Source organism: Cnephaeus nilssonii (genome assembly GCF_951640355.1).
Source record: "Cnephaeus nilssonii genome assembly, chromosome: 4".
Lineage (NCBI taxonomy): Eukaryota > Metazoa > Chordata > Mammalia > Chiroptera > Vespertilionidae > Cnephaeus > Cnephaeus nilssonii.
Window position 1 is genome coordinate 79481220 of NC_137075.1, and position 24371 is coordinate 79505590.

At 44.6% G+C, this 24371-nt stretch overlaps 1 protein-coding gene across 4 annotated transcripts in view; it reads left to right on the forward strand.

The window, feature by feature from the left end:
* The window catches only part of SYNE2 (spectrin repeat containing nuclear envelope protein 2), a 306555-nt gene that overhangs the window by 218202 nt on the left and 63982 nt on the right, over positions 1-24371 (forward strand). For all 4 annotated transcript variants that reach the window (XM_079769558.1, XM_079769560.1, XM_079769561.1 and 1 more), the window contains 15 exons: positions 2122-2253; positions 4620-4772; positions 4896-5105; positions 6408-6509; positions 7371-7490; positions 7655-7855; positions 9703-9876; positions 11352-11483; positions 14503-14699; positions 15612-15744; positions 17449-17631; positions 18048-18194; positions 20057-20233; positions 21639-21794; positions 23608-23760. In XM_079769558.1, the coding sequence (XP_079625684.1) occupies positions 2122-2253; positions 4620-4772; positions 4896-5105; positions 6408-6509; positions 7371-7490; positions 7655-7855; positions 9703-9876; positions 11352-11483; positions 14503-14699; positions 15612-15744; positions 17449-17631; positions 18048-18194; positions 20057-20233; positions 21639-21794; positions 23608-23760 (2370 nt within the window). The remainder of the gene's footprint in view (positions 1-2121; positions 2254-4619; positions 4773-4895; positions 5106-6407; positions 6510-7370; positions 7491-7654; positions 7856-9702; positions 9877-11351; positions 11484-14502; positions 14700-15611; positions 15745-17448; positions 17632-18047; positions 18195-20056; positions 20234-21638; positions 21795-23607; positions 23761-24371) is intronic.

Here is a 24371-nt window from a genome sequence, read left to right on the forward strand (position 1 = left end):
GCTTCTGTAGCCCCTGGGCTTCCCTGATAACAGCTCTCACCATACGGGGCCTGTTTATAGTCGGTATTCCCCATTAGATGGTGGGAGAAGAAAGTCCGCGTCTGCCTGGCTCACATCTGAATGCCTGGCCAGCACCTGGAGCATCATAAAATCTCGGTCTGTACACTGAGTGGCCAGATTATTATGATCTCTGAACGCATAATAATCTGGCCACTCAGTGCAGACTGACCACAGAGTTGGGATTTTAAAATAAGGTTTTTCCATGTATAAGAACTGCATTGTGGGTAGTTAGAAAGAAGCAGAGGACTTACTAGCCAGAGGCTGGGGGCCACTATCTCCTGGTCCCTTGACATATCAAGATTTGCAAGCTTTCCCTTATACATAAGTACACTGAGTGGCCAGATTGTTATGCGTTCAGAGATCATCATCATCTGGCCACTCAGTGTATATTGGATGGATAAAGTGTGGACAAAAAGGGCCCACATACTAACCCTGACAAGCTCCGGGGAGGCCAGCACCGAGGGCCCTACAAACTCAGAGACCGAAAGTAACTATTTAAGATGAACATACAAATTCCTAACTAAAAGCAGATCATGGCGGGCAGTCGTGTCCTAGGCCTGTAGCTTCCTTGACAAAGGTCCATCTTTACCTTGAGTGAGCTGTTCATGTCTTTTTGCGTCTAAGATAACATACCTTTGGGACCTCAGTCTCCTTTGCCAGACCCCTCAGAGCACGGCCTTCCCCCAGAGCACCGGACCACAGAGCCCCTCACGGTTGTCTTGTCCCCCCCATACCATTTCCACGTGCTGTACATGTTCATTGTTAGCTATCCTATACCCAGCAAAGCAAAAGAAAGGTGTGACTCCCTGTTCTACTCTTCATCCAGTCTCAGCGATGTCCCCATTTGCTTTCTCTGGCTTCCTTAATCTACCACCAATGAATTTCACATAACCCACCCCTTACATCTCCTCCTGTAATTCTCATGTGAAAGATAAGCCGTGAACCTGCCATTCTCTGGAGCATTTTCTCAATCTAGTGAGATTTGGCCTCCCGATAATTGTCAGTTTGGCTCAAATAAACTCATAAATTTTTTCTACGGGTTTCTTATGTCTACAAAAGGAGTGAATAATATATGTAGGAAATACTTTTTAAAAAAAGAAGATACATTCATTTCTTTTAAAAAATGAATGAGTATCATTCATTCATCAAAAGATTATCTGGACTCTGCAGTGTGCTGGCGCCGGTGCCAACAATACCTGTCAGTTGGTATTGCCTCCAACACACCTCACGTTGCCATTACTGGTTTTATTCATCCTGTGCCAACTACTGCTGGGTTTCTCTCCAACGGGGAGCCCTCGACCAGGATTGGAACTGGTGCTCCCAGGAGGCAAGCTTCTGCCTTCAGCATCGCACTCAAACTGCCTGGGCCAAGGTTACCAGCGATTTCCCAGTTCCCCACCTGCTGGGCACCTGGCAGTTCTCTTCTGCAGAGCACCTCATTCGACCAGCTAAAGTTGAAGCCAACTGATGGGTGGGCTTTAGTTGTGGTTTCTCCTGTGAGGCACACGGGGACAGGAATATCGTTTTCTTCCCGAGAGCAAAACTCCATCGGTAGCCTTGCCCCAAACGGAGCCCTGTCACCCACCCTGTTTCCTCTTAGGACATTGACTCTGAGTCACTCACCCTTCCGAAGTCACAGCTCATTTTCATTACTTATCTAGCTTTTCAATAACAAAATCAAGAAGATGCGGATCTGCCCCTGAGGTGACTATTTTATTCTAAGAGTTGTCTATATTCCAGGAGTTTACTGATAAATGGGAAGAGAAGCAGCTAACCTGGTCACATGGGTAGCATTGCTAATAAATTGAAAGATTAGGGGTTTTACTCTATTTTTCAAATTGTGGTTTGTTTTCTTGTCTAAATGGACTCTCAAGTGTCTAAGTAAAGCCTGTCGTGACTTTCCCAACTACCCAAAATATTTAAGATTTAATTATTTTTTCTTACAAACCAAGAAGGTAACTTGGAAGATAGCATGCTAATGCTAAGGCATTTTTGCTGTTTCACATTAACATCAGCAAGATCTCAAATGGTCTCTAATAGCACTTCCCCTTTTAAAAATAGGTTGCCACAGATATGAGTATTCTACCCAGTGTGAGTGTGTACAACTTTCGATACCCGACAGCTGAAGAACTGAAGACCTATACCACCCAACTTGAAGACCTACGTCAGGAAGCAAACAATCTTCAGACACAGGTAGCAGCTACGTGTTACATGTGATATTGTCAACCGGTCATATTTCCCTTGTAAACAAATAATGGGACACATAATGGAAGGTGTGTTAGAATTGCAAACAGAATTTGTCTCTCCTGCCAACTTTGATAAATTTAGTGGTGGCTGCCTAGAGCACCAAGTGCAGAGGCTTCTGAACCTGAGCCGGGGATCAGCAGGACCCGGGATCGTGATTGATTAGTACTGTCTGTGTGGCGCTCTGGGTGAGGAGGGGGAGGGGGAGGACCGGCAAGGTTTCCAGCCTTGAGGAAGCTTAATGCTGGGTAATGTAGATATCCATCAGAGAGGATGGTAGGAAACAGAGTCCAGATTGGGGTGGCTACTAGCTGTAGCATGCTTCTAAATCACTTGTAATGGTCAAAAATTCAAGGTGATCTTCGGCAAAGAAAAAGAGGTGGTGTCAGCAGCTTGTGCTAAAACAGATCTGTGGCTCTTAAACTCACCAGGGCATGATTGCTCAACGTTAGAGGGCCCCCTCCCGGGAGTTGTACATCTAAGGGTGGCCTTAATTCTTATAATCAGCCCATAAGTGACACTCCTAACTCCCCTGTTTCACAGTCCATCTGTCTCTCTTTTTTTAAAATACATTTTTATTGATTTCAGAGAGGAAGGGAGGAGAGAGAGAGAGAGAGAGAGAGAAACATCAATGAAGAGTGAATCATCAATCGGCTGCTTCCTGTACACCCCCTACTAGGGATTGAGTCCACAACCTGGGCCTGGGCCCTGACTGGGAATCGAACCGTGACCTCCTGGTTCATAAGTTGATGCTCAACCACTGAGCCACACCAGCTGGGCCATCTCTCTTTTTTTAATTGAGATATGATCCTATATAATAAAAGGGTAATATGCAATTTGACCCTAATGGCAGAACGACCAGGAACTACCAGTCGCTATGACATGCACTGACCACCAGGGGGCAGATGCTCAGTGCAGGAGCTGCCCCCTGGTGGTCAGTGCACTCGCACAGAGGGAGCTCCGCTCAGCCACAAGCCTGGCTGACAGCTGTGAGCACAGCGGCGGTGGCAGGAGCCTCTCCCTTCTCCTCAGCAGCACTAAGGATGTCCGACTGACGGCTTAGGCCCAATCCCCCGGGGAGTGGGCCTAAGCCGTCAGTCGGACATCCCTCAAGGGCTTCCGGACTGCGAGAGGGTGCAGACCGGGCAGAGGGACCCCTGTCCCCCAACCCCAAGTGCACAAATTTTTATGCACCGGGCCTCTAGTTGACATATAACGTGACATTAGTTTCAGGTGTACAATATAATGATTCACTATTTGTATATATTTCAAAATGCTGACCACAATAAGTCTAATTAGCATCCACCACCACACATAGTTACACATTTTTTCCTTGTGATGAGAACTTTTAAGATCTTCTTCTTAGTAACTTTCAAATAATGTAATACAGCATTGTTAACTACAGTCACCACGCTGTACCATCCTTATCTTTAAGATATCATACCTCTTTCTAATCAGCCCCTTCAACCTTCCTGACTTCTTCCCTTCCCCAGGCCATACTTGATTTCTCTTACCTGCTTTCTCCTACATTAAAATGTGGGGGGTGGGAGCAGGGGGAAAGGGGTGATGTGATTTCTCTGGGACCACACTTCCACATGGATGGCCCCACTAACCAAGTCCTTCATCTTGTGATTGACCTTTTAATTCCATTCAATAGTCAACTGCCTACCTAACGTTTAATTTCTTAACCTTGGTTCTCTCAGAGTTAACATCTTAATTTTATTTATTTACTAGAGGCCCGGTGCACAAATTCATGCATGGGTGGGGTCCCTCAGGCTGGCTGGTGATCGGGGCAATCAGGGCCGTCTCACCCAGTCTCTATCGGGCCGATCGGGGCTGGCCAGCTGCGTGGGGAGGGACCAATGGGAGGTTGGCCAGTGGGGGGGAGGGGCCGATTGGGGCCGGCCAGCTGGGTGGGGAGGAGGGACTGTGGAAGGTTGGCCAGCCGGGGAGTTGGGGAGGGGCCGATCGGGGCTGGCCAGCTGGGTGGGGAGAAGGGACCATGGGAGGTTGGCTGGTGGCGGGGGAGGGACCATGGAAGGTTGGCCTGCCACGGGAGGCTGGCTGTAGGAGTGCACTGACCATAAGGGGGCAACTCCTGCATGAGCATCTTCCCCCTGGTGGTCAATGTGAGTCCTAGCGACTGGTTGACCGGTCGTTCGGTTGTAACGGCCACTTAGGCTTTTATATATATATATATATAGATTCTGTTACCTCATTCACATAAACCGTAAGCTATAACAGGAACCAGGGGAAATGTCGGCAGAGGAAGGCAAGAATCCTCCTGAGTTTTTTCTTTTCTCCTCTTGATTCAGGAAAACGTGACAGAAGAAACCTACATACATTTGGATAAGCAGCTCTTCGAACTCTTTCTGACCCTCAGTCAGTGCCTGGGCAGCGTGGAGGAGCTGCTGCAGACACCTGGGCTCTGCAGAGAGGACGTTGGTGCCCAGCAGGTGTTCTACGAGGTAGGGAACTTCCAGAAGCCCGTGTGCTGGCCATTGCCACAGTCAGCCCAGAGGTAAGCCGGAGCTGCAGCCCCTTCCACTCGGGGCTCACTCCCTGTGTCTTCCTGCCTCTCCACTTTGCAGACACTGGCTCTCGAGCTGAAAAAACTGTACTTAGCTCTGAGTGACAAGAAGAAGGATCTTTTGAAAGCTATGACTTGGCCTGGCAGGACCGCCAACTTGTTCCCTGAATGTTTTGAAAAGCTGCAAGTTTACCTGGAGCACACACAGGCTGCCGCTGCATCCAGGAGCAAGTCCCTGAAAGCCGGCCTCGACTATAATCGCAGTTACCAGGTGCGGGTCTCGGCGCTCAGCCCGCGTCGGCACTGTTTTAGGTTACAGCCGGACCCCTAACTCCCATTAATTCCTAGTCCTGGTGGCCGTCGTGAATAGGAATTGCTAAGGAAAGCGGCAAGGCTGTCTTTCTATGAAGGTCTTTTAGTTCTACTGCTCCTGGTTGGAGACCATTCAAAAGCCAGGACTTTCCAAAGTCTTGGGTATGACTTTATGTTGAGCTAAAGTACTGTTTCTTTCCTGTATTGCACTCAGCCACTCAATGAGTGTCGTGTGGGAGGACTTCTCGGTAAGAGGGAGCCAAGAAGGTTTCTGAGTAAAGAAATGATGGTTCATGTATGTTTCAGGTAGACTCACCTGGCAGGTGTCTAATGTGGATTGGAGGAGAGATTTGAGGCAGGTCAACTGGTTAGGAAGTTACTAAATTTGTCTAATGAAAAAAAGAAAGAAAGAGAGAGAGAGAGAGAGAGAGAGAGAGAGAGAGAGAGAGAGAGAGAGAGAGAGAGAGAGAGAGAGAGAGAGAGAGAGAAGAAAGAAAGAAAGAAAGAAAGAAAGAAAGAAAGAAAGAAAGAAAGAAAGAAAGAAAGAAAGAAAGACAACACCACTTATGAAGGAGTCTTACCCATAAAATCAACCCTGAATCTGATAAAGCCTCTAGAATTTAAGTAAAAGACTCAAGGGAAGAAGAACATGTTAGATGTCCCCGTGAGTGCAGTCAGCCAAGTCCAGACATTGGGAAGCTGCACAGAATCAATAAAACCCAAGAAACAGGAGGGAGAGATGGGTGGGGAGCCTGCCAATTACAGCACACTTGAGACACCTGTAATCCATTGCAATCTATTGGGCCTCCTTTAGATCCCAATTCAAAAACACGAAACAAAAATGATAGGCAGTTAGAGAAATGTGAACCCTGTCTAGACTGTTAATAACACTAAGGAATTATTATTATTATTGATTTGTGGGACTTTTAAAGGGAGGAACCTTTATCTTTTAGAGGTACATACTGGCACATCTACTGGTGAAATACTATGATAGCTGGGATTTGCTTCAAAATAATCTGAGGGGAGGGGTTAGGTAGAGTTAAGAGAGCGCCAGGGAGATAGATACAGAGGAGAGAGGACCAGCCACAAGCCAGCCGTTGTTGACGTGGGATCGCGGTGATGCAGGGAGTTCTCTATTTTGGTATATGTTCGAAATTTCTGATGGCACGAAACTCAAAGGACAACTAAATTTTTTTTTTAGAAGGTATTGAAAGGCCTGAGTGAAATTCTCACTGTTTCTTGCGTTTATCTTTTTGTACAGAACGAAATAAAGCGATTATATGATCAACTGATGAAGAATAAAACATCATTACAACAGTCTTTGAATGAAAGTAGTGGCCAGAGTATTGATGAACAGCTTCAGGTAATCAAGGCAAAATCATTCCGCCGGACCTCACCTCAGGCCAGAGCCTTGTGTCTGAGCTGTGCTTCTGAGCCACTCCCCTCTGTGAGCCGTGGCCAGGCTTAATTAAGTAAATAAAAACGAAAATCCTCATGCGGACCTTTGGAAGCATCTCGTGATAGTCCTTTAGGGAGCGTAAATCAAAACAGCAGGCCACTGTCACCTGTCAGCTGGGCAAAATGTTAAGTGTGTGGCGTGTTGGGAAATGCGCCCTCACCCTGTTAGGAGTGCTGACGGGGGACCAGTTGGCTGGACTGCATTAGAGTTTTCAGTGTAAATGCCTTCCACCCAGAAGCAGTTCCATTCCACTCACGTATTCAGCAAGTGTTAACCGAGGACCTGCTGTGTTCAGGCACCGCTCTAGGTGCCGGGATGCGTTTAGCTGAAGGACATAAGTGCGTCAAGGTCCACGTGTATGTAAGTATTCAAGAACGGACCAAGCGGCACTGCTTGAGTCAAAACCTCTAAATAGCCCGCGAGTCCATTAAGAGCAGACTGTGCAGCCTTACAAAGGCAAACCACGTGCCTGTTTGAAAGGAGCCAGACACGTTGGTACTGGTTTGAGGACAAGCTGAGGATCTGATAAGGGAGTTGTGCAAACGGCAGAACGGGATGATGGTGCGTTTAAGGATGGGCACTTGTACCCCTATGGTACGTGCGTTAGAAACAAACTGAACTGTGGGTCTGTGGGGAGAGCTGGAGGGGAGGGAGGGAAAGTGGGACTTCCCCTTTCCCTTAACTCCTTACGGTTGAAGTTTTAAATAAATGCGTGCGCTTCTCTAACTTATTTTAAATGTTTTCTTTTTTGCCTTGTCTCTTTAGAAAGCGGATGTCTACACAGCGGAGCTGCGGAACTCTGAGAGCCGAGTAGCAAAACTGAGGGCCGAGGGAGAGAGGCTTCCTCTGCCTTATGCTCTACTCCAGGAGGTTCACAAACTAGAGGTGTGTCCGAGCAGAAAGCATCCACGCAGTGAATTACTAGGATTATTTATAAGGATTATTTATACGGTTTTTCCCCTCCCACCAAGGGAGTTCAGATTTGTCCTTCCTTTAGTTATTTTCATGGTTGGATGAAAATGTTGGGCACCCCTGCTCTTCCTTTTCAGGACGTTCTTGACAGCATGTGGGGTATGCTGAGAGCCAGGTACTCGGAACTCGGCAGCCCTTGCGTCACCGAGAGCCAGCAGGACGCTTTGTTGCAAGGCTTGGAGGAACTGGTGACCATCGGGAAGGAAAAGCTTGCCCGTGACCACTTACAGCAAACCAAAAGTAAAGGCGCCTTGCAGGCTCAGATACAGAGTCACAAGGTAAGCACACGGGTCGGAGCACCGTTTCATAGGCGCGGTGTTTCTGAGCGGGAACCCAGAGCATCCATTTTCTTCCTTGGGGAAATACGTATCATTCCTTCGTTCTTTTAACGAGCATCCCTTGGAATGCTCATTGTGTGCCAGGGGCCCTGCTGACCTCGAAGCCTATGATGGGAATGAAGCAGATGCAGCTCCTTGCATTGGTGGAGCTTCCCATTGACTGAGAAGATACTGATTGAAGAGCCATTCAGACAAATTTAAAATTAAAGTTGGGATACACGCTTTGAGAGCATTTAATAGAGGAGATTTAACTCAGGAGATTAGACAAGGCTTCCTGGGAACTGAAATCTAAATAAACATTATTTAAATATGTAAATGTATATCTAGTGCCATGTTACCGCAAACCAGTGATTTTCAACCAGGGGTGAAACATGCAGTAGGTGTCTGTTTAGTCAGGGGCACTGACCTCTTTTCCCTTGGATTGTGATTGTCAAATAGCAAATGACAGCAGCCAACACAATAGCTGTCTGGTGTGAATGAATCAAAATTATATCTTTTTATTTTTTGGTCAGACTGGCAAAAAAACATTTTTTGGTGTGCTGCAGAATTTTATCAATAGTTTATATGTGCAGTGAGTTGAAAATCGCTGCAATACACGCATTTGTTTTCCATTCGTTTCGTTAAACAAAACCTCACCAACCAAAAACATGCAGTGACTTAAATGTTGGTAATAAAAACTATAAGACGTAGTTCCTACCTTCAACAAGCTTAAGTCACGGCCTTTGATAAGTAGACCTTAGTCTAAGAAAGTCAAAGGTAAAGATGTATAAAGGACGGAAGGGAAGGAGAAAATAGTATCAGTTGCTGGGCCCTGTGCTAGCTGCTTTATGAACCCCCCATGTATCCTTCACAGGGAATGGGAGGAGGGATTCACATAGAGGTTCCTCCAGACGATTAGAGAGGACAGCTGATGCAGCTGGAGAGGAACCACGTGAAGGGAAGGTTCCCCCTTTAAAGGCTCTTAAAGTGCCATCCTGGGAGCTGTTAGGTACCAGGATCCTTAAAGATCCTGTCAACAAATTCCCTTTTCTTGCCATTTTACTGAGTAGAAGTTAAGAGTCAAGTTTAGGAACCCCAGCTGTTGACCCTGTGGGCTCCCTGAGCTAACACAGCTATCCATACAACTTATTGTTTTGAAATTAATCAGCCACATTATCACCTACCTTCTTGTAAAGTTTCTTAAACCTAAGAATAACTGATTTAGGAAAATCTGCCTGGAAATTGAAAGTAACTAATTAATAATGTTTGGCCGTTAACATGGACTGTTTTGTGGAAAATATTACTAGGGTGATTTTTTTCCTTATGATTTGTTAAAATATCATTAATGTTTAAAAACTAAGGGATACATAGTCAGTTTTCTTTTTGTTTTCTTGTGTGTTTTAGTCTACATGGCTGACCTGGGATTGTGGGTTAAAAAAGCAAATATAACAGTATAAGAAGTTAAAGTAGCCCTGGCCGATGTGGGTCAGTGGTTAGAGAATCAGCCTGCGAACCTTGGGTTTGAGGGTTCAATTCCTGGTCAAGGGCATGTACCTGGGTTGCAGATTCAATCTCTGGCCCTGGTCGGGATGCATGTGACAATTGATGTGTCTCTCTCACATAGATGTCTCTCTCTCTCTCTCCTCTCTCCCGCTCCCTCCCTCTCCCTTCCACTCTCTCTAAAGAAAAATCAATGGAAAAAATATCTTTGGGTGAGGATTAACAACAACAACAAAAAAGTTAAAGTAACTTGCTTTGTAAGATTTCACATTGCAGAAATAAATATTAAAACCTTCTCCATTTTACAGCTTTTTTTCCAGAAGCTTGTTGCTGACATGCTGTTAATCCAAACATACTCCAACAAAATGCTTCCTTCTGTACTGCAAAAGAAAGAGACATGTTGGGCAGAACAAGTGAAAGAAGTTAAATTACTAGAAGAAAAGGCACGCCAGTGTGGGATAAAGCAGCAGAGTCTGTTGCAGGTATTTGGGTTACATAAATTTTGTACTTGAAAAGCTGGGAATTCCGGATTGTCAGCCACCGCCTCCAGGTGTCCAAAACAAATGTCATTAGGCAGTAATTAAATGGGAATTAATAATGAGGAGTTAGCTCTGGCTACTACTCCCGGAATGCAATATTAGCTGAAGTTTCTTATGTGTAAATCAGGGACAGCTTGGCATCTTTCGACCGTCTAGGTCTGTGTAGGGGAAATAAACAAAACTGAAAGCACATTGAGATCTTGAAGGAGATCATTTGGATGAAATAGTCACTGGTTCAGGAACTGTACTTCCTGAACCACATGTTCCTTCTGTCGCTGAAGTGGACTCCTGACAATCTTGTCCCAATTCCGAGAGAAAAAAATAAGCTTGTATAAAGCGTTCTCTCAGTTTTAAGATTTTTGCCCTGTAACTTTTTAAATGCCGTGGATGTCAGCACCTAAAGGAAATGAACAAAAAGCAAGGAACTATTCAACTGTATCCATGTGGTAGGATATGTGTTACTTTTAGATATTGATAAGTAAAATTTTCTAATGAGTGTGTCCAATGGATATTTATAGTAATCTTTCATCGTATCAAAAAGAAGACTTCATGTGGGTACCCCTCCTAGCCAGGTGACCCCCTATCTCAATAGGTATGAAAATGAGCAAGGTGGTTCTTTTTCCAACAGATGGTATTTAGTGATACTATTAAGTGTGCGTACGTGGGCTCTGTAGTGTGTGGGGACCCTAGAAGTGGGATCCTGTGGAAACGGAGCCAGGACGAGGCAAGATTTAGGTCAGTGATGGGCAACCTTTTGAGCTTGGTGTGTCAAACTTCGCCAAAAAACTGAGCATAACTCGGGTAGTGTGTTACTTTGAGGAAAAAACATTATTTCGCAAATGTTTCATCCTCGGCTTGCGGCCGCCTCAGCGGCCCCGTGTCATCAGAAATGGCTATGCATGTCAGTGCTGACACGCGTGTCATAGGTTCGCCATCACTGATTTAGGCGAAGGTGAGACTGTTCCCCTGATGCAGGGTAAGCCCACACCTCAGTGAAATCATGCCTTGGCCCCGGTAGGGTACTGTCCGGGGCCAGGGGGTTGGGGCCGGGAGGAAGGAAGCAGCCCAACAGGAGCTTCTGCTCCGAAGCTTTGAAAGGTAGCCCTTTTGCCTTTGCACAAGAGAGAGGGGCTCTCACAAAGCCTCCTCGGAGGGGATGCTGAGACGGCTTGAACGCAATCGTCTCAGTTCCTGCTCCATTTGATGAGACAAACGTAATGCCAACTGGATTTTAAAAGCCTTCCCCACACAGGCAAGGGCGTTACTTCCCATTGGACACCCAGCTTCCGCTGGAGGGGGTTCGCTCAGAAACCCCTAGAATCCGTGCTTTCACTTTGTGTGCGTCTCAGAGTCCATTTTTACATCGTCTGGGATTCATTAAACGTGCTCCTATTGGCTGGATGTTCTTGATTCTCTAGAAGTGGGAAGAATTTGATGAGAACTACGCCTCTCTTGAGAAGGACCTGGACATCCTGGCATCTACGTTGCCCTCCGTGAGCTTGGTGGAGGAGACCGAGGACCGGTTAGTGGAAAGGATCTCATTTTACCAGGTATTTTGCTGCCGTTGAAGCTGTCAAAGGCATGGTCGGTAGCACTTTGTATGTGTGGGAGAGTGGGGTTTTTTTTAAATTTTATTTTACTAAATTGCTTGGTTTTTGCAGGTGAATGGGTTGAATTGGAATGAAAAGTTGTTCACCACACAAATCCCTGTCAAACACATTCGGGGAAACTGTAGATTGGATCGAGAGCTCCTCAGCATCACCACGGGTTCGGCTTGGGGTCCAGGACCTCGGTCTGGGTCCTGGCTCCCCCGTTCCCTGCTGTCACTTCCCCGTCCCAGCCTCAGTTCCTTTATCTGTAGAACACAGACAGTCATGCTGGTTCCACCGGTCCAGAGAGGTGGATGTCGGTGGTTAGGGAACGCAACTGACATATGGAAAGAACTTGGTAAACCAGGAGCCTGTAAACATATATTCAGTTTTATTACTGCAGGGAAGCTCTGAGGGGACCTAGCTTGTGATCCAGACAATAACCTGCCACCTGCCACAAGCCTCATCAAAAGACTTCAAGCTGTAAACACTTTCTCGTGTAACTTTTAGTACTATCATCCAAGTCTGTGTGTCTCGGATTTCGATGCCACAGGACAGATAAAGCCTTAGAGTGACTTTCAAGTGGCACTGAGAATATGGCCAACAAGATAAAATCTTCTCACGTTTTAACTTCAGAATATGAGTGATGAGAATCCGAGGTGTGCAGCTAGAGGCAGTTATCACCTATCAACTTTTAAACTTCAAAAGCAGGTTCGTTGCCTGAATAGGCTGGATGCAGAATGAGAGCCTGGAGTCCTCGGCCGTTCCTCAGAGGCATTCAAGCTCCCATAGGCAACGTTTCCCAGAGGTGGGAACGCCGTGGCCATGTTGTCTAGATACCTAGGAAGCTGCAGCCACCCTCTCTGCCGTCTTATTTTATAGAGCCTGACTCCAAGGTCCGGCTCAGTCCTCTGGGTTAGGAAACGCTCTTTGAATGCTTTGTTAGATACTAAAGGTACCTTCTGAACAGCTAAGAGAATGAAGCTGAAAACAGCATGTTAAACCTCGTTATATTAGAAACAGTTAATTTTAGCCAAACTCGTATAAGCCTGATCATTTCCCCAAAAGGGACTATATCCCTTCACATATCACCTGGGATTCCATTGAAAATGAAATCCTTGTTCTCAGACATTTAAGTGAATTCTCCAGGCTAACAGAAGTCAGACATCCTGTAAAGCCACCCCTCTCATAGGTTTCTGAGGGCCGCAGTCTCGTGCATCATGGAGAGGTTCGTGTCTTGATTGATACACCTCCGTAGGACGTGGAATGTAGGTCAGTTGCGTGGCCTCTGGAGTCAAAACAAACCTGTGTTCAGCTGCTGGCTCGGAGCCCCATGGACCGAGTGGCCAGCGCAGTCTGACTCCATGTATGAAATGGGGAAATGAAAACTTCTCAAAACCATGGCCGGTGTTGCTCGGTGGTTAGAGCGGCAGCCCATGCACTGCAGGGGCAGGGGCAGGTACCTGGGTTGTAGGTCACGCCCCACCCCCTGTTGAGTTGCGTGTGGGAAGGCAACCAATCTATGTGTCCCTCTCACAGTGAAAACAGAAACAAAAAACCTTGGGTGAGGATTAACAACAACAACAAAAAGCTTCTCGGAGCTGCTCTAAAGAGTGAGTGTCTCACACTAAAGGCTCGGAAAATGGGAACCTTTTTTTTAAACTCACGTCGGACAGTTTATTCTAGCCCACAGGCGAGGGGAGCGGGAGAGGGCCACAAATGGCAGTGATGCAGAGGACACTGGAAGGAGGATTTTGGGCTTTAAAAAGGCTTAAGGTAATTGGAAAATGGCCAAAGTTCTATTTTGATCATAATTTATTTCTAAAGATGAAATTTAAATAGCTGTCAGAATAAGAGTCGGTAGCTGAACCCAACCGTGGAGGAGCATTGCCTTACACAAGAGTTCTTCAGTGGGTCATTGTATTCGCCGTTTTGAAGAATTTTATTTTCCTTTTCGTGAAGTTTTATTGACGATGTGCTGTCTGCTTTAATTTATTCTGCTGAATTCCTTATCCTTTCTCCCTACTGAGTCTTTACATTGAGAAGACTCTGGAAATGAATTTTGTCCTGCTATTCAAGGCTAAAAGATAATAAAGAAATGTTTTCTTATTGAGCCCCTTCATATCTAGGTTGCAATATAAAATGTTTATGGGGCCAGGCAGGAGGATAGAAAGAAGGCATGCTGAGTGGTCTGCCGTGGGGAGGAGAGGCGGGGGCGGCAGGAACTGGGTAGGGGAAGCAGAGAGAGCAGGCTCTTGACAGGAGGCTTACTGCTGGGTTTCAGCCCATCTTTGCCCCACAAGAATGCAGACTCAAGGACCTAGATCTTCCAGTGTGCCCAGAGCCCCAGGAAATCCTCATTCTTTGTAAAATTTCCTGATTTTTAAAATAATCTGTGGGTCACACACTCCTGTCTGCAAGCTGCATGTGCCCCCTAGGCTGCCAGCTTTTTGGTTTTTATTTTTTATTTTTTAATATATTTTATTGATTTTTTTTACAGAGAGGAAGGGAGAGAGATAGAGAGTTAGAAACATCGATGAGAGAGAAACATCGATCAGCTGCCTCCTGCACACCCCCTACTGGAGATGTGCCCGCAACCAAGGTACATGCCCTTGATTGGAATCGAACCTGGGACCCTTCAGTCCGCAGGCCGACGCTCTGTCCACTGAGCCAAGCTGGTCAGGGCAGCTTTCTTGTTTTTAGGTGGATGTGTGGATTTTTGTTTTCTGTTCACACGTCTAAGTCTATAGATTTAATCTGTGCAGTAGAAATACACGATTAGAAACTGGCGTTGAGAAAAGTGATCACTAAGCCATCCATCCTGTTTGTCCAGCCAGACTAGACTGCAGGAGTCTTGCGGGTTAGGAAAGGGGTCGTGTTTCTTCCGTAGACTCTACTGCAGGCCTTTTGTGAAGTGTCTGGGCGTAGGTTGGTTGGCTTCATTCCGAAGTCATTCATTCCGTGACTTGACTTTTGTTAGCAAATAAAGAGAAACATCGATGAGAAGCATGCCCGGCTTTACCAGACTCTGAATGAAGGCAAGCAGCTGGTGGCCTCCGTGAGCTGTCCTGAGCTAGAGGGCCAGATTGCAAAGCTAGAGGAGCAGTGGCTGTCCCTGAACAAGAAAATCGACCATGAACTCCACAGGCTGCAAACGCTCCTCAAGCATCTGCTCAGGTACGTTTTCTTAGAGCTCGATCGGCATCAAGTTTTGCTGAGCAGAAAGGCCTCGGGGCTCCTGCCGTCTCCGGCCGTCGTCCCCCATGTAGTTTCTCTTCCACAGTCTGAGACAGTCGGGTCCCCCTGCTGGGCTACGTGGGGCCTAGAGTCTCTGATACTGGTTTGCTAGACTCAGGATAATGTCCTGGGGAAGATAGGATTTATATGCATGTTACCTCTGTGCCATGAGATTGCGCTTTCCTCTTCCAAAAGTTTTAAAATTTAAAATAAAGTAATAATTGTAGCTAACAGGATAATTTGGAAAAGTGTTTGGAGTTCTTCAGAGACTTTCTTTCCTTAGTTGAAATCATCTTGAACCCCTTGAGGAAAGTAGAAAACAGACCCTTTAAGCCTCATTCTCACCTCTGCTTCTTAGGGAACTGTCTTAACCTAAAGATGGGAAATTACAAGAAGTGTAGCATTTTGCTTGGGTATTTTCATCACAGCAGCTAAATGTGTTGGCAACTGGCCAACCACCCTTTGCTGATGGTTACGTAACTTATACAAATGCCGGTTGTATTTTTACTATAAACACGTCTGTTAGAGGACATTTGATGAATAAAAATAATCTCCGTCCTTACCCAGGGGGTTTATTTTTGTGTAGCTGAAATAAGAAATTTAAGATAGAATATTTCAGGCTTTAAAATGCCTCTTTCTTCTTGATGAGTCCTAATGGAGAGAGTCATAAACAGGCCAGGAGCGTCGGATTTGGGATAAAACAGGATATATTCCTTATAAACGCGATGGTTTTCTGAACAGTAGGGCTGATGAACACAGGAAAACATACAGTAAAATAAGAAGAGACTATGCGGGGGATGCACATCATCCATAGAAGGCGTTTCTAATGCCCTTTCACTTGGCTCTTGTTAGTTACAACAGAGATGCGGACCAGTTATCCAAGTGGTTGGAATCTTCTCAGCAAACTCTGAACTACTGGAAAGAACTGTCCCTCAATGTGTCTCAGGACTTGGATACGATCAGAAGCAACATAGCCCGTTTCTTTGTAAGTTGTACTAGAATATGCCCAGGTGATAAACGGTCGGAAATCAGTATCCGGGGAGCGTGTCCGGGGCTGCTGCGATCCAGTCTCCGTCATTTGTGGGTGAGGAATCAGACGGGCTGAGAGCAGCTGTATTCCCCAAACGGAGAACTGATTGTTTATGCTGTTTATTTGGGCACTTAGAATAATGAGGAAGTATTTCTTTAATTGGCCCTATGAAATATGTATACACTTAAAACTTGCTCTGACATGGGGCACATTTTACAAATGCAGAAAATAACTCTCCTGCCCCCCGCAAAAACCTCACAAGGTTAGGAAGTCATGAGTATTAAAGTTAATAAACACATGGTTTTTAATCATATAGAACTGGTATTTCTTCTAAAGTGTTATTCTTCTAGCCCTGGCTGGGTAGCTCAGTTGGGTAGAGCATCAGCCTGCTACACCAAAGGTTTCGGGTTCAGTCCCTGGTCAGGGAACATATAAGAGTCAGCCAATGAGTACATAAATAAGTGGGACAACAAATCAATGTTCTCCTTCCTACTCCCTCTCCCCCCTCCCCGCTTTCCTTCCCCTCTCTCTCCCCACCTCTCTCTCTCTCCCTCCTCTCTGTCCCCCTCCTTTCCTCTCTCTCAAATCAACAAATTTTTTTAAATGTTATTGTTTCATTGTTTTGAGATTTTTCTTAAAGGAAAATACTACTTTTGCAATATAAATTACACTTTTGAAAGCTTTTAATCTTTTCTCTTTCCATTTTTCATATTTTGTAACTATGATTATTTACTTTGGTATTGAAACGTAGATTTTTTTAATATATATATATTTTATTGTTTTTTTACAGAGAGGAAGGGAGAGGGATAGAGAGTTAGAAACATCGATGAGAGAGAAACATCGTTCATCTGCCTCCTGCACACCCCCTACGGGGGATGTGTCTGCAACCAAGGTACATGCCCTTGACCGGAATCAAACCTGGGACCCTTCAGTCTGCAGGCCGATGCTCTATCCACTGAGCCAAACCAGTCAGGGCAAAACGTAGATATTTTTAAATATACTTTTAATAAACCTGTAAGTGCACAGGAAAGATTTCAAACATATTAAAAACTTGTTGCATTTAGTTTATATTTAATATGAACTTTGTGTTGTGCTCCACACTTTTTTTTTTTTAATATTTTTATTGATTTCAGAGAGGAAGGGAGAGGGAGAGAGAGAGAGAGAGAAACATCAATGATGAGAGAGAACCATTGATCAGCTGCCTCCTGCACGCCCCACACGGGATTGAGCCCGCAACTCAGGCATGTGCCCTGACTGGAAAATGAACCATGACCTCCTGGTTCATAGGTCAATGCTCAACCACTGAGTCACGCCAGCCGGATGCACACTTCCTTTTTTAAAGTTGAAATAATGATTTGTCTGTCTTTTAAAATATTAATCCCCTAGATTGTAAGCCACTCAAGGGGCAAGAATTCACTTTTTTTGCTCCCCTCCAATAGCTAATGCCTGGAACAGTGTCCAGGAAAAGTGTGTTTGTAACACACGTGTGTAAGCGTGCGCATATACACATACATACTTATACATCCACATACAAGTATTCACTATTTGAATTGAATTCAGTTATTTGGTTTTGGTCTCTAACCAGTTATTCTGGCTCTTAGCTATTCTGTTCTCTATTGAGCATTTTTAAAGTTTCTACATTTTAAAACTGTCTCCTAGGCGTTTTCGAAGGAGCTTGATGAGAAGTCCTCCTTGAAGATGGCGGTGATAAGCACCGGGAACCAGCTCCTGCACCTGAAGGAAGCCGACGCGGCGGCGCTGAGGGCTGCCTTAGCGCAGTTCGAACAGAGATGGACAGTGCTCATCACGCAGCTTCCAGGCATTCAGGAAAAACTGCACCAGGTAAGTAGTTAAAGGGCCCGCATTTAAATTAGCATTCACTTGTTAGCTCACAACTATTTTAAAATTATTCCTTTGACTCAATAATTTTCATTGACATTCCCTATTTTTCTCTGGCACCGCTGAATATGGGTCTTAATTACTGGACACTTCCCCCAATGGGATCTTTCTGGAGAGAGAAATCAGGCTTAATTACTTTATTTCCCCATTTATCTGCACCACTGTGGTGGTGTATGTGAAGGTCGCTGTCATTGTTTTGGGGTCGTTTATTCTAAGCTTAAACGTGGGGTTTGTTTTTGTGAGTAACCTGCATAATTATGTAGCAGGACCTTTTATCAAACCCGGTATCATCTCCAGCGATGCCCTGATTCGTTTTGTTAACTGCGGGTAATTAAATGGAAATCGTTTTGTCCTTGCAGCTTCAGATGGAGAAATTGCCGTCGCGTAAAGCAATCACCGAGATGATTAGCTGGATGAACAATGTGGAACATCAAACTGCAGGCGAAGACGCCGCGCCTTCCCCGAGTTCCGCGTCTCAAGTTAAAAACCTTCTTCAGAAGTACAAGGTAATTATGCAGAAAGATCAGTGGCCTTCCCATTAAACAGGAAGGCAAGGCAGTCGGAGAGGAAATACTGAAAAAAGACGTGTGGGATATAATATAGAAGAACTAATTCTGGGTATGGGGGGGTGGGGTGCTGGATGATTCTCAAGAGAGAGAACTTGTTCTTATTCTGCTTAAATTCCTGCAGTAGCTCTCACCACAGGATAGTATCCAAGCTTTTTTTTTTTAATTCTCACCTGAGGATATTTTTTCCATTGATTTTTTTTTAGGAAGAGTGAAAGGGAGGGAAGGAAGGGGGAGAGAGAGAAACATAGATGTGAGAGAGACACTGATTGGTTGCCTTCCGTAAGCGCCCTGATGGGGGTTGGGAATCAAACCCGTAACCCAGGTACTGCCCTTGACTGAGAATCAAACACGCGACCCTTTGGTGCTCGGCTGACACTCGAACCTCTGAGGACCACCAGCCAGGGCGACAGTAGCCAACCTTTTAACGGATTCTGGTCCCTCGTCACCTCTCCAGCCTCCTCTTTTCATTCCCCCACACAAACCCTGGACTCTGCCTGGACCCAATGATTTGTGCTCCCTCAGCTGCTCTGGTGCTCGCTCTCTCATGCTTTTGGACTTTCCACCAGGAATCCCAGTGCCCGCATTTACCTGGAGGAACCCTCCTGGTCTTCCTTCAAGGGGGCAGGTCAAGAATCTTGCCATTTGGAAATCTACCCCTGTCTCTATGGCGCCATCAGTAGTTCCTACCACACGGTGTTAGAATTACGTGCTTGGCAGCCTTGACTTAGCGTTTTGAGAGGAGAGGCTGGCCTTCAGCTCCCTGAAATAGCACGCCTAGCCCCATGCCTGGCAGCCGATTGGTTTTGAGTAAATGTTCTTTGAATAAGAGAGTAAGTTGATACAGGAAAGTCAACATAAGGAAAAGTTGATATCCTGCAAATAGGCGTGAACGTGGCTTTCTCCGTGATATTTGATTTCAAGTAGATGTAAGTAATATTGAACAAGCCACACACAAACGTTTACTGTGTGCCAGGCATCGTGTTCGCCCCTAGAAGCACACGGATGACGGCCTTGGTCATTGCTTTCAAAGGCTTCACAGGCGGAGGATGAATGGCTTAGTCACAAAGCAGGATGTTAGCAAGCATTTTATTTTCATATTCTATCACAAATGTGACTTCAGTGAGTAGTGGAATCTTTAGAGGGTCCACGTGGGTGTATTCTCTCAGACTTGAGTAACCTCGCATGGACCACCTGATTTTCCCCTTTGGATGTCTCCAAAGGAGGTGCTCAAACTTGCCAGAATAAACCCAACAAGTTGCAGGCTTGACAGAAATGTGATTGGCCCCACGTGGGGTTAGGCTTGCTGTAAACTGGGTGGCTGAGACTGTCCCCGGAGAAAGAGAGAAGCTGCCTACGTTCCTAAAGTTCCTGGGTGGCCTGGGAGTCTTACCTTTAGACTTCCCGTCCTGTCACTTCCACGAGCCTGCAGGTTGGCTCTGAATTCCAGGGCAACTCTCAGGGAGCCTCTCACAGGTACCCTTCGCCAATCCCTGGGTCCTGATGTTGGTTCAGATGATGTAGCCACCATGCCTGATGCTGCCTGTGACATTTCAGTCTCTTTGAAAGCGGTCCGTCAGTCTTCTCCAGGATTGTGGAATTTCCAAAAAGACTGTCCACTCAAGTAAAGCTGGCCGCTGGTGGGGTAGGAGAAGGTAGACCATAGCTCCTGACAGGTGCCCCTTGATTGATGGATGAGAGCTTCGCGCCCCCTAGAGTGCAGCAGAGGGGAACTCCAGTTCATCTAACCTACTCTTTTTCAGGCTTTGGTGGCTTAATTTTGTTTGTTCCTTTTGTTTTAGGACTTTAGAATGGAAATGGACTATAAGCAATGGATAGTTGACTTTGTTAACCAGTCATTACTTCAGCTAAGCACCTGTGATGTAGAAAGTAAGCGCTACGAGAGAACGGAATTTGCAGAGCACCTGGGAGAGATGAACCGCCAGTGGCAGCGGGTACACGGGACACTAAACAGAAAGGTGTGCTCGTGTGTCACAATCTGATGTGGGATTTGGCCTCTGCAAAATACCACGTTCGGAAAAATTCTAAAAGATGTTCATATAGTTAATTTACAGTGTAGCCTGATAATCATCTCATTGATAACCCTTACTAACCCTGTGTGTTAGCATTCTCCGTAGGAGAGTATGACATAGCTCTTAGGTTTCTTTTGAGATTTCTTAGTGGGAAATTGAGTTAGGCAAGTGAAGAGGAGAAATTTTTATTTAAGAAAATGTCTAGTATTCTGTGAGGCTACTAACTGGTCAGAGATTTTGACATTTTCTATGAAAGTAGATGTTCAAAAGCGGCAAAGTATTTCAGTTTGGAAAAGATTATGAAAAGGAAGAAAAATGTATGTGACGTTTTGGTAGATTTTTATTCCATGACTCTGAGAAAATGAAGAGAACTTATTCCTGGAAAATATTTAATCTGTATATAATTGATAGGGTCAGTCTGTTGATTTCTTTATTGTGGAGGAATGCACACAAATGGATTTATACAATTAAAATTCAAGTATGTGAGTGAACAAAGAACATGAACAGGCAATTCACAAAAGATAAAACTATAGTTAGCAAATGAATACGTAAACATTACAACTTCAGTTAGACATTTAAAATAAACATTAGTATAACATTATATACACTTATTAAGTTAAGAAAAATTGAATAAGCTTTGGGCTTTTATCTTTATCTCATTCATACATTTCAGATAATGGCTTAAATCCCTTTTGTAATGCATTCAGAAAATTTCAAGAATCATAATAATCATCTATCTTATTGCTTTACCCAGCAATCCACCTCTTACATGTTTATCTTAAGTAAATAGTCCTTCAAAGAGGAAAAGATAAGCTCACAAAATATTAAGTTCACAATTATTATTACTGGTGAAAGTAGAATGCCTTAATTTTCCAACTACAGAGGAATAATTAATCAAATTATACTGTATCCATTCAATGAAATATTGGGCAGCCTTTTAAATTAATAAAGACATATGTCATGACAAGCAAGTGCCCATGAAATATTGGAAAGCGAATACAAAACTTTTCATATATATATGCATATGTAAATACATAATACTGTATATGTACATATATTATATAATATTGAGTGTCAGCAACATGATTTTATTTTGTTCAGATATTATGGAACTCCAAAACAGCCAGCTTTCTTAGCACGTTAGGTTTCATTTCAAATGTTAGAATTTTTTTAAGGGGATTTTAATTCTATTTCCTGATTTACAAATTATTATTTTAAAAGTTATTGGGAAATCTTATATTTACTAAAAATCTCAGAAGAAAATATATCACCCTATTTAAAACATATCATGACATTTACTTTTTAGAGCATATGGTTTAAGATACGAAATTGTCTCATTCATAACTTGTAGATACAACATTTAGAACAGCTTTTGGAAAGTATTAGTGAGACTGAAAACAAAATACAGATTTTGAACAACTGGATGGAGGTGCAAGAGGAGCGACTGAAAACTTTGCAGAAACCGGAAAGTGTGGTCTCGGTACAGAAGACACTCCTGGATTGTCAGGTGAGTGCCACACGGCACCTGCTGGCCCGGGGCCAGGGTCTTCAGTCCACAAGTAGGGCCAGCCATGGTTGTTTCTCGGGACTCTCCTCCAGCCCAACCCTCATGTGTTTTCTTTTTTATGTCAAAGAGATAATTATCCAGGGTGTGGTGTGTGTTTTTTAATATATATTTTTATTGAAATTTTTTTTTTAAAGAGAGAGGGAGAGAGAGATAGGAAGTTTTGTTTTGTTAATCCTTACTTGATATTTTTCACTGAGATTTTTTTTTTAAGAGAGTGGGAGGGAGAGGGAGAGGGAGAGAGAGAAACATCGATGTGAGAGAGACACATTGATTGGTTGCCTCACATATGCACCTTGACCCGAGTGGGCCAGAGATTGAGCCTGCAACTGAGGTATGTGCCCTTGACCAGAATCAAACCCAGGACCCTTCAGTTCACAGGCAGACACTCTGTCCACTGAGCCAAACCAGAAAGGGTAGTGGTGGTTTTTTTTAATGGTAAACAGAACCAAGTATTTACATAGTTATTGTTATTCGTGGGGGGGGGGGCACTTATTTTTTTTTTAATCTTTATTGTTGAAAGTATTACATATGTCCCCTTTTTTCCTCCCATTGACCCCATCTAGCCCACCCCCACCCCCTCCCCAGGCCTTCGCCACACTATTATCTGTATCCATGGGTTATGCATACATATTCATACAAGTTCTTTGGTTGATAACAATACATAGTTATTGTTATTCTTAAGAGGTTTGAATATTACTCCTAAGGAAAAAATGTTCAAAGGCAATTTTGAATGTGATGTTTTCCATTTGTTATGTCTTTTTAAAAATGCACCAAATATTCACAAAATTACTCTGAAGTTTCACCGATTTTGAGTATTTTATTCTGTTTCTTCGGAGGAAAGGACTCTCTTTTACCTGCTGTGTAACGTGTTCTAAAAGGACCGCTTGTCCCTTGGAACCGCTGTCCAAATCCCATTTGGGATGAGGTCGTGCCCTTGTTTGTTTAGTTGCCATTTACCAGGTCACTTAATCTTGGAGGTGCCCTCACCCAGATGTAGATTAATCCTCCATACGCACTGCCCGACGGTGCCACTCCGGGAAGACGCTCAGCTGTCCCTGTGGCTGCCCGCGCCTGCCCCTGCTGCCCACAGCCGAAGCTCTGCTCGCCTGGCCGCAGTTCTCCTTAGAAGGTTACAGAACAATACGGGCCATGATGCGTGAGCAGCGACACCACTCACAATAAGAGCTTTTCAAACCCTCTTTTCTAACTAGCCACTTCCACTTTAGAATTTTGGCAGCCACCTCAGACCCCACATACCTCCTGACTGGAAGCCTACAGTCCACAGCTCAGTGCTACCCCACCCCCAGAGGCCGCCCGGCTTCACTCGAGTTCTAAGCTATGTAGAACAGGGGACATCATCCCTGTTTTCCAGACGGGAAAGTGCCGACCTGGGAGTTTGATGACTTAAATGCCTGGCCCAACAGCCAGTACAGGGCGGACATGGGTGGGACTAGGCTGCTGGCCTCTTTGTAATGTACCACGATGATAAAGACTTGTTGCCTGGACTCTTCTCAAATCTTGATCCTTCTAATAACTGAAATTATTGTAAAAGTTCATATTGTAATCATGTAAATTTATATTGGTAATTATTCATTATAAAAACTGAAGAGTGTTATGATGAATGTCTTTGGTGTAGTGTTAATTAATTATATACTCTCATGTCATTTTTACTTGAGAAAACAAACTCCTGTCTCTTACACCTTATTGTTTTGTGATATTGTACATATGAAAACGGTTTTCTTTTGCCCTCTAGGATATAGAAAATCAACTTGCAATGAAATCCAAAGCACTGGATGAGTTGAGACAAAGCTGCCTGACTTCGGAGAGTGGGACTCTGCCACTGTTAGAAGACACAGCATCCAGAATCGACGGGTTATTTCAAAAGAGGAGCAGTGTTATCAACCAGGTACTAGAATTCATTTGAAGGGCGCTATTTCTCTTCACATATTCGTCTTTTGTTGTTGTTGTTGTTTAATTGTGGAGACTTGCTGCAGACCAAAAGCTGAAAACTTGCTGAGAAAATTACTGAAATGAAGTAAAGAAATGCGTTTCAAATCCACGCCCCCCCCCCTTTTTTTTTGCACTGGATAATTAAGAGACAAAATCACCAATTCCAACATCAGGGCAATCTAGAAGTCTACTTGGTTATCTTTGTTTTGTCTCATGTACTCACAGACAAAAATGTCTTCATCCCCCAAACCAAACAGAGCATCTGGCAGTGTGTCCTGGCCAGATACACAGGAGCAGCTGTGAAGCAGCAGCTCAGATCCCCCACAGCCAGGGAGGTGCCTCAGGGAGAGACCGGTCCTGTCTGGAGCATTCTCTCTTAAGCTAGAAGCATGGTCAGCACAAGGAGAACTCCACAGGTGGGGAGACACAGGGCATGTGGGGAGGAGAGAGAAGAGAGGAAGAGTAAGGACATCCATTCATTCTACGAAAGGCATGTCAGAGTCTGCATTTACCCCTTCCTGGAGGAGAGCACCAAAAGAGAAAAGACAGGCACCTCTAGACCTTGCC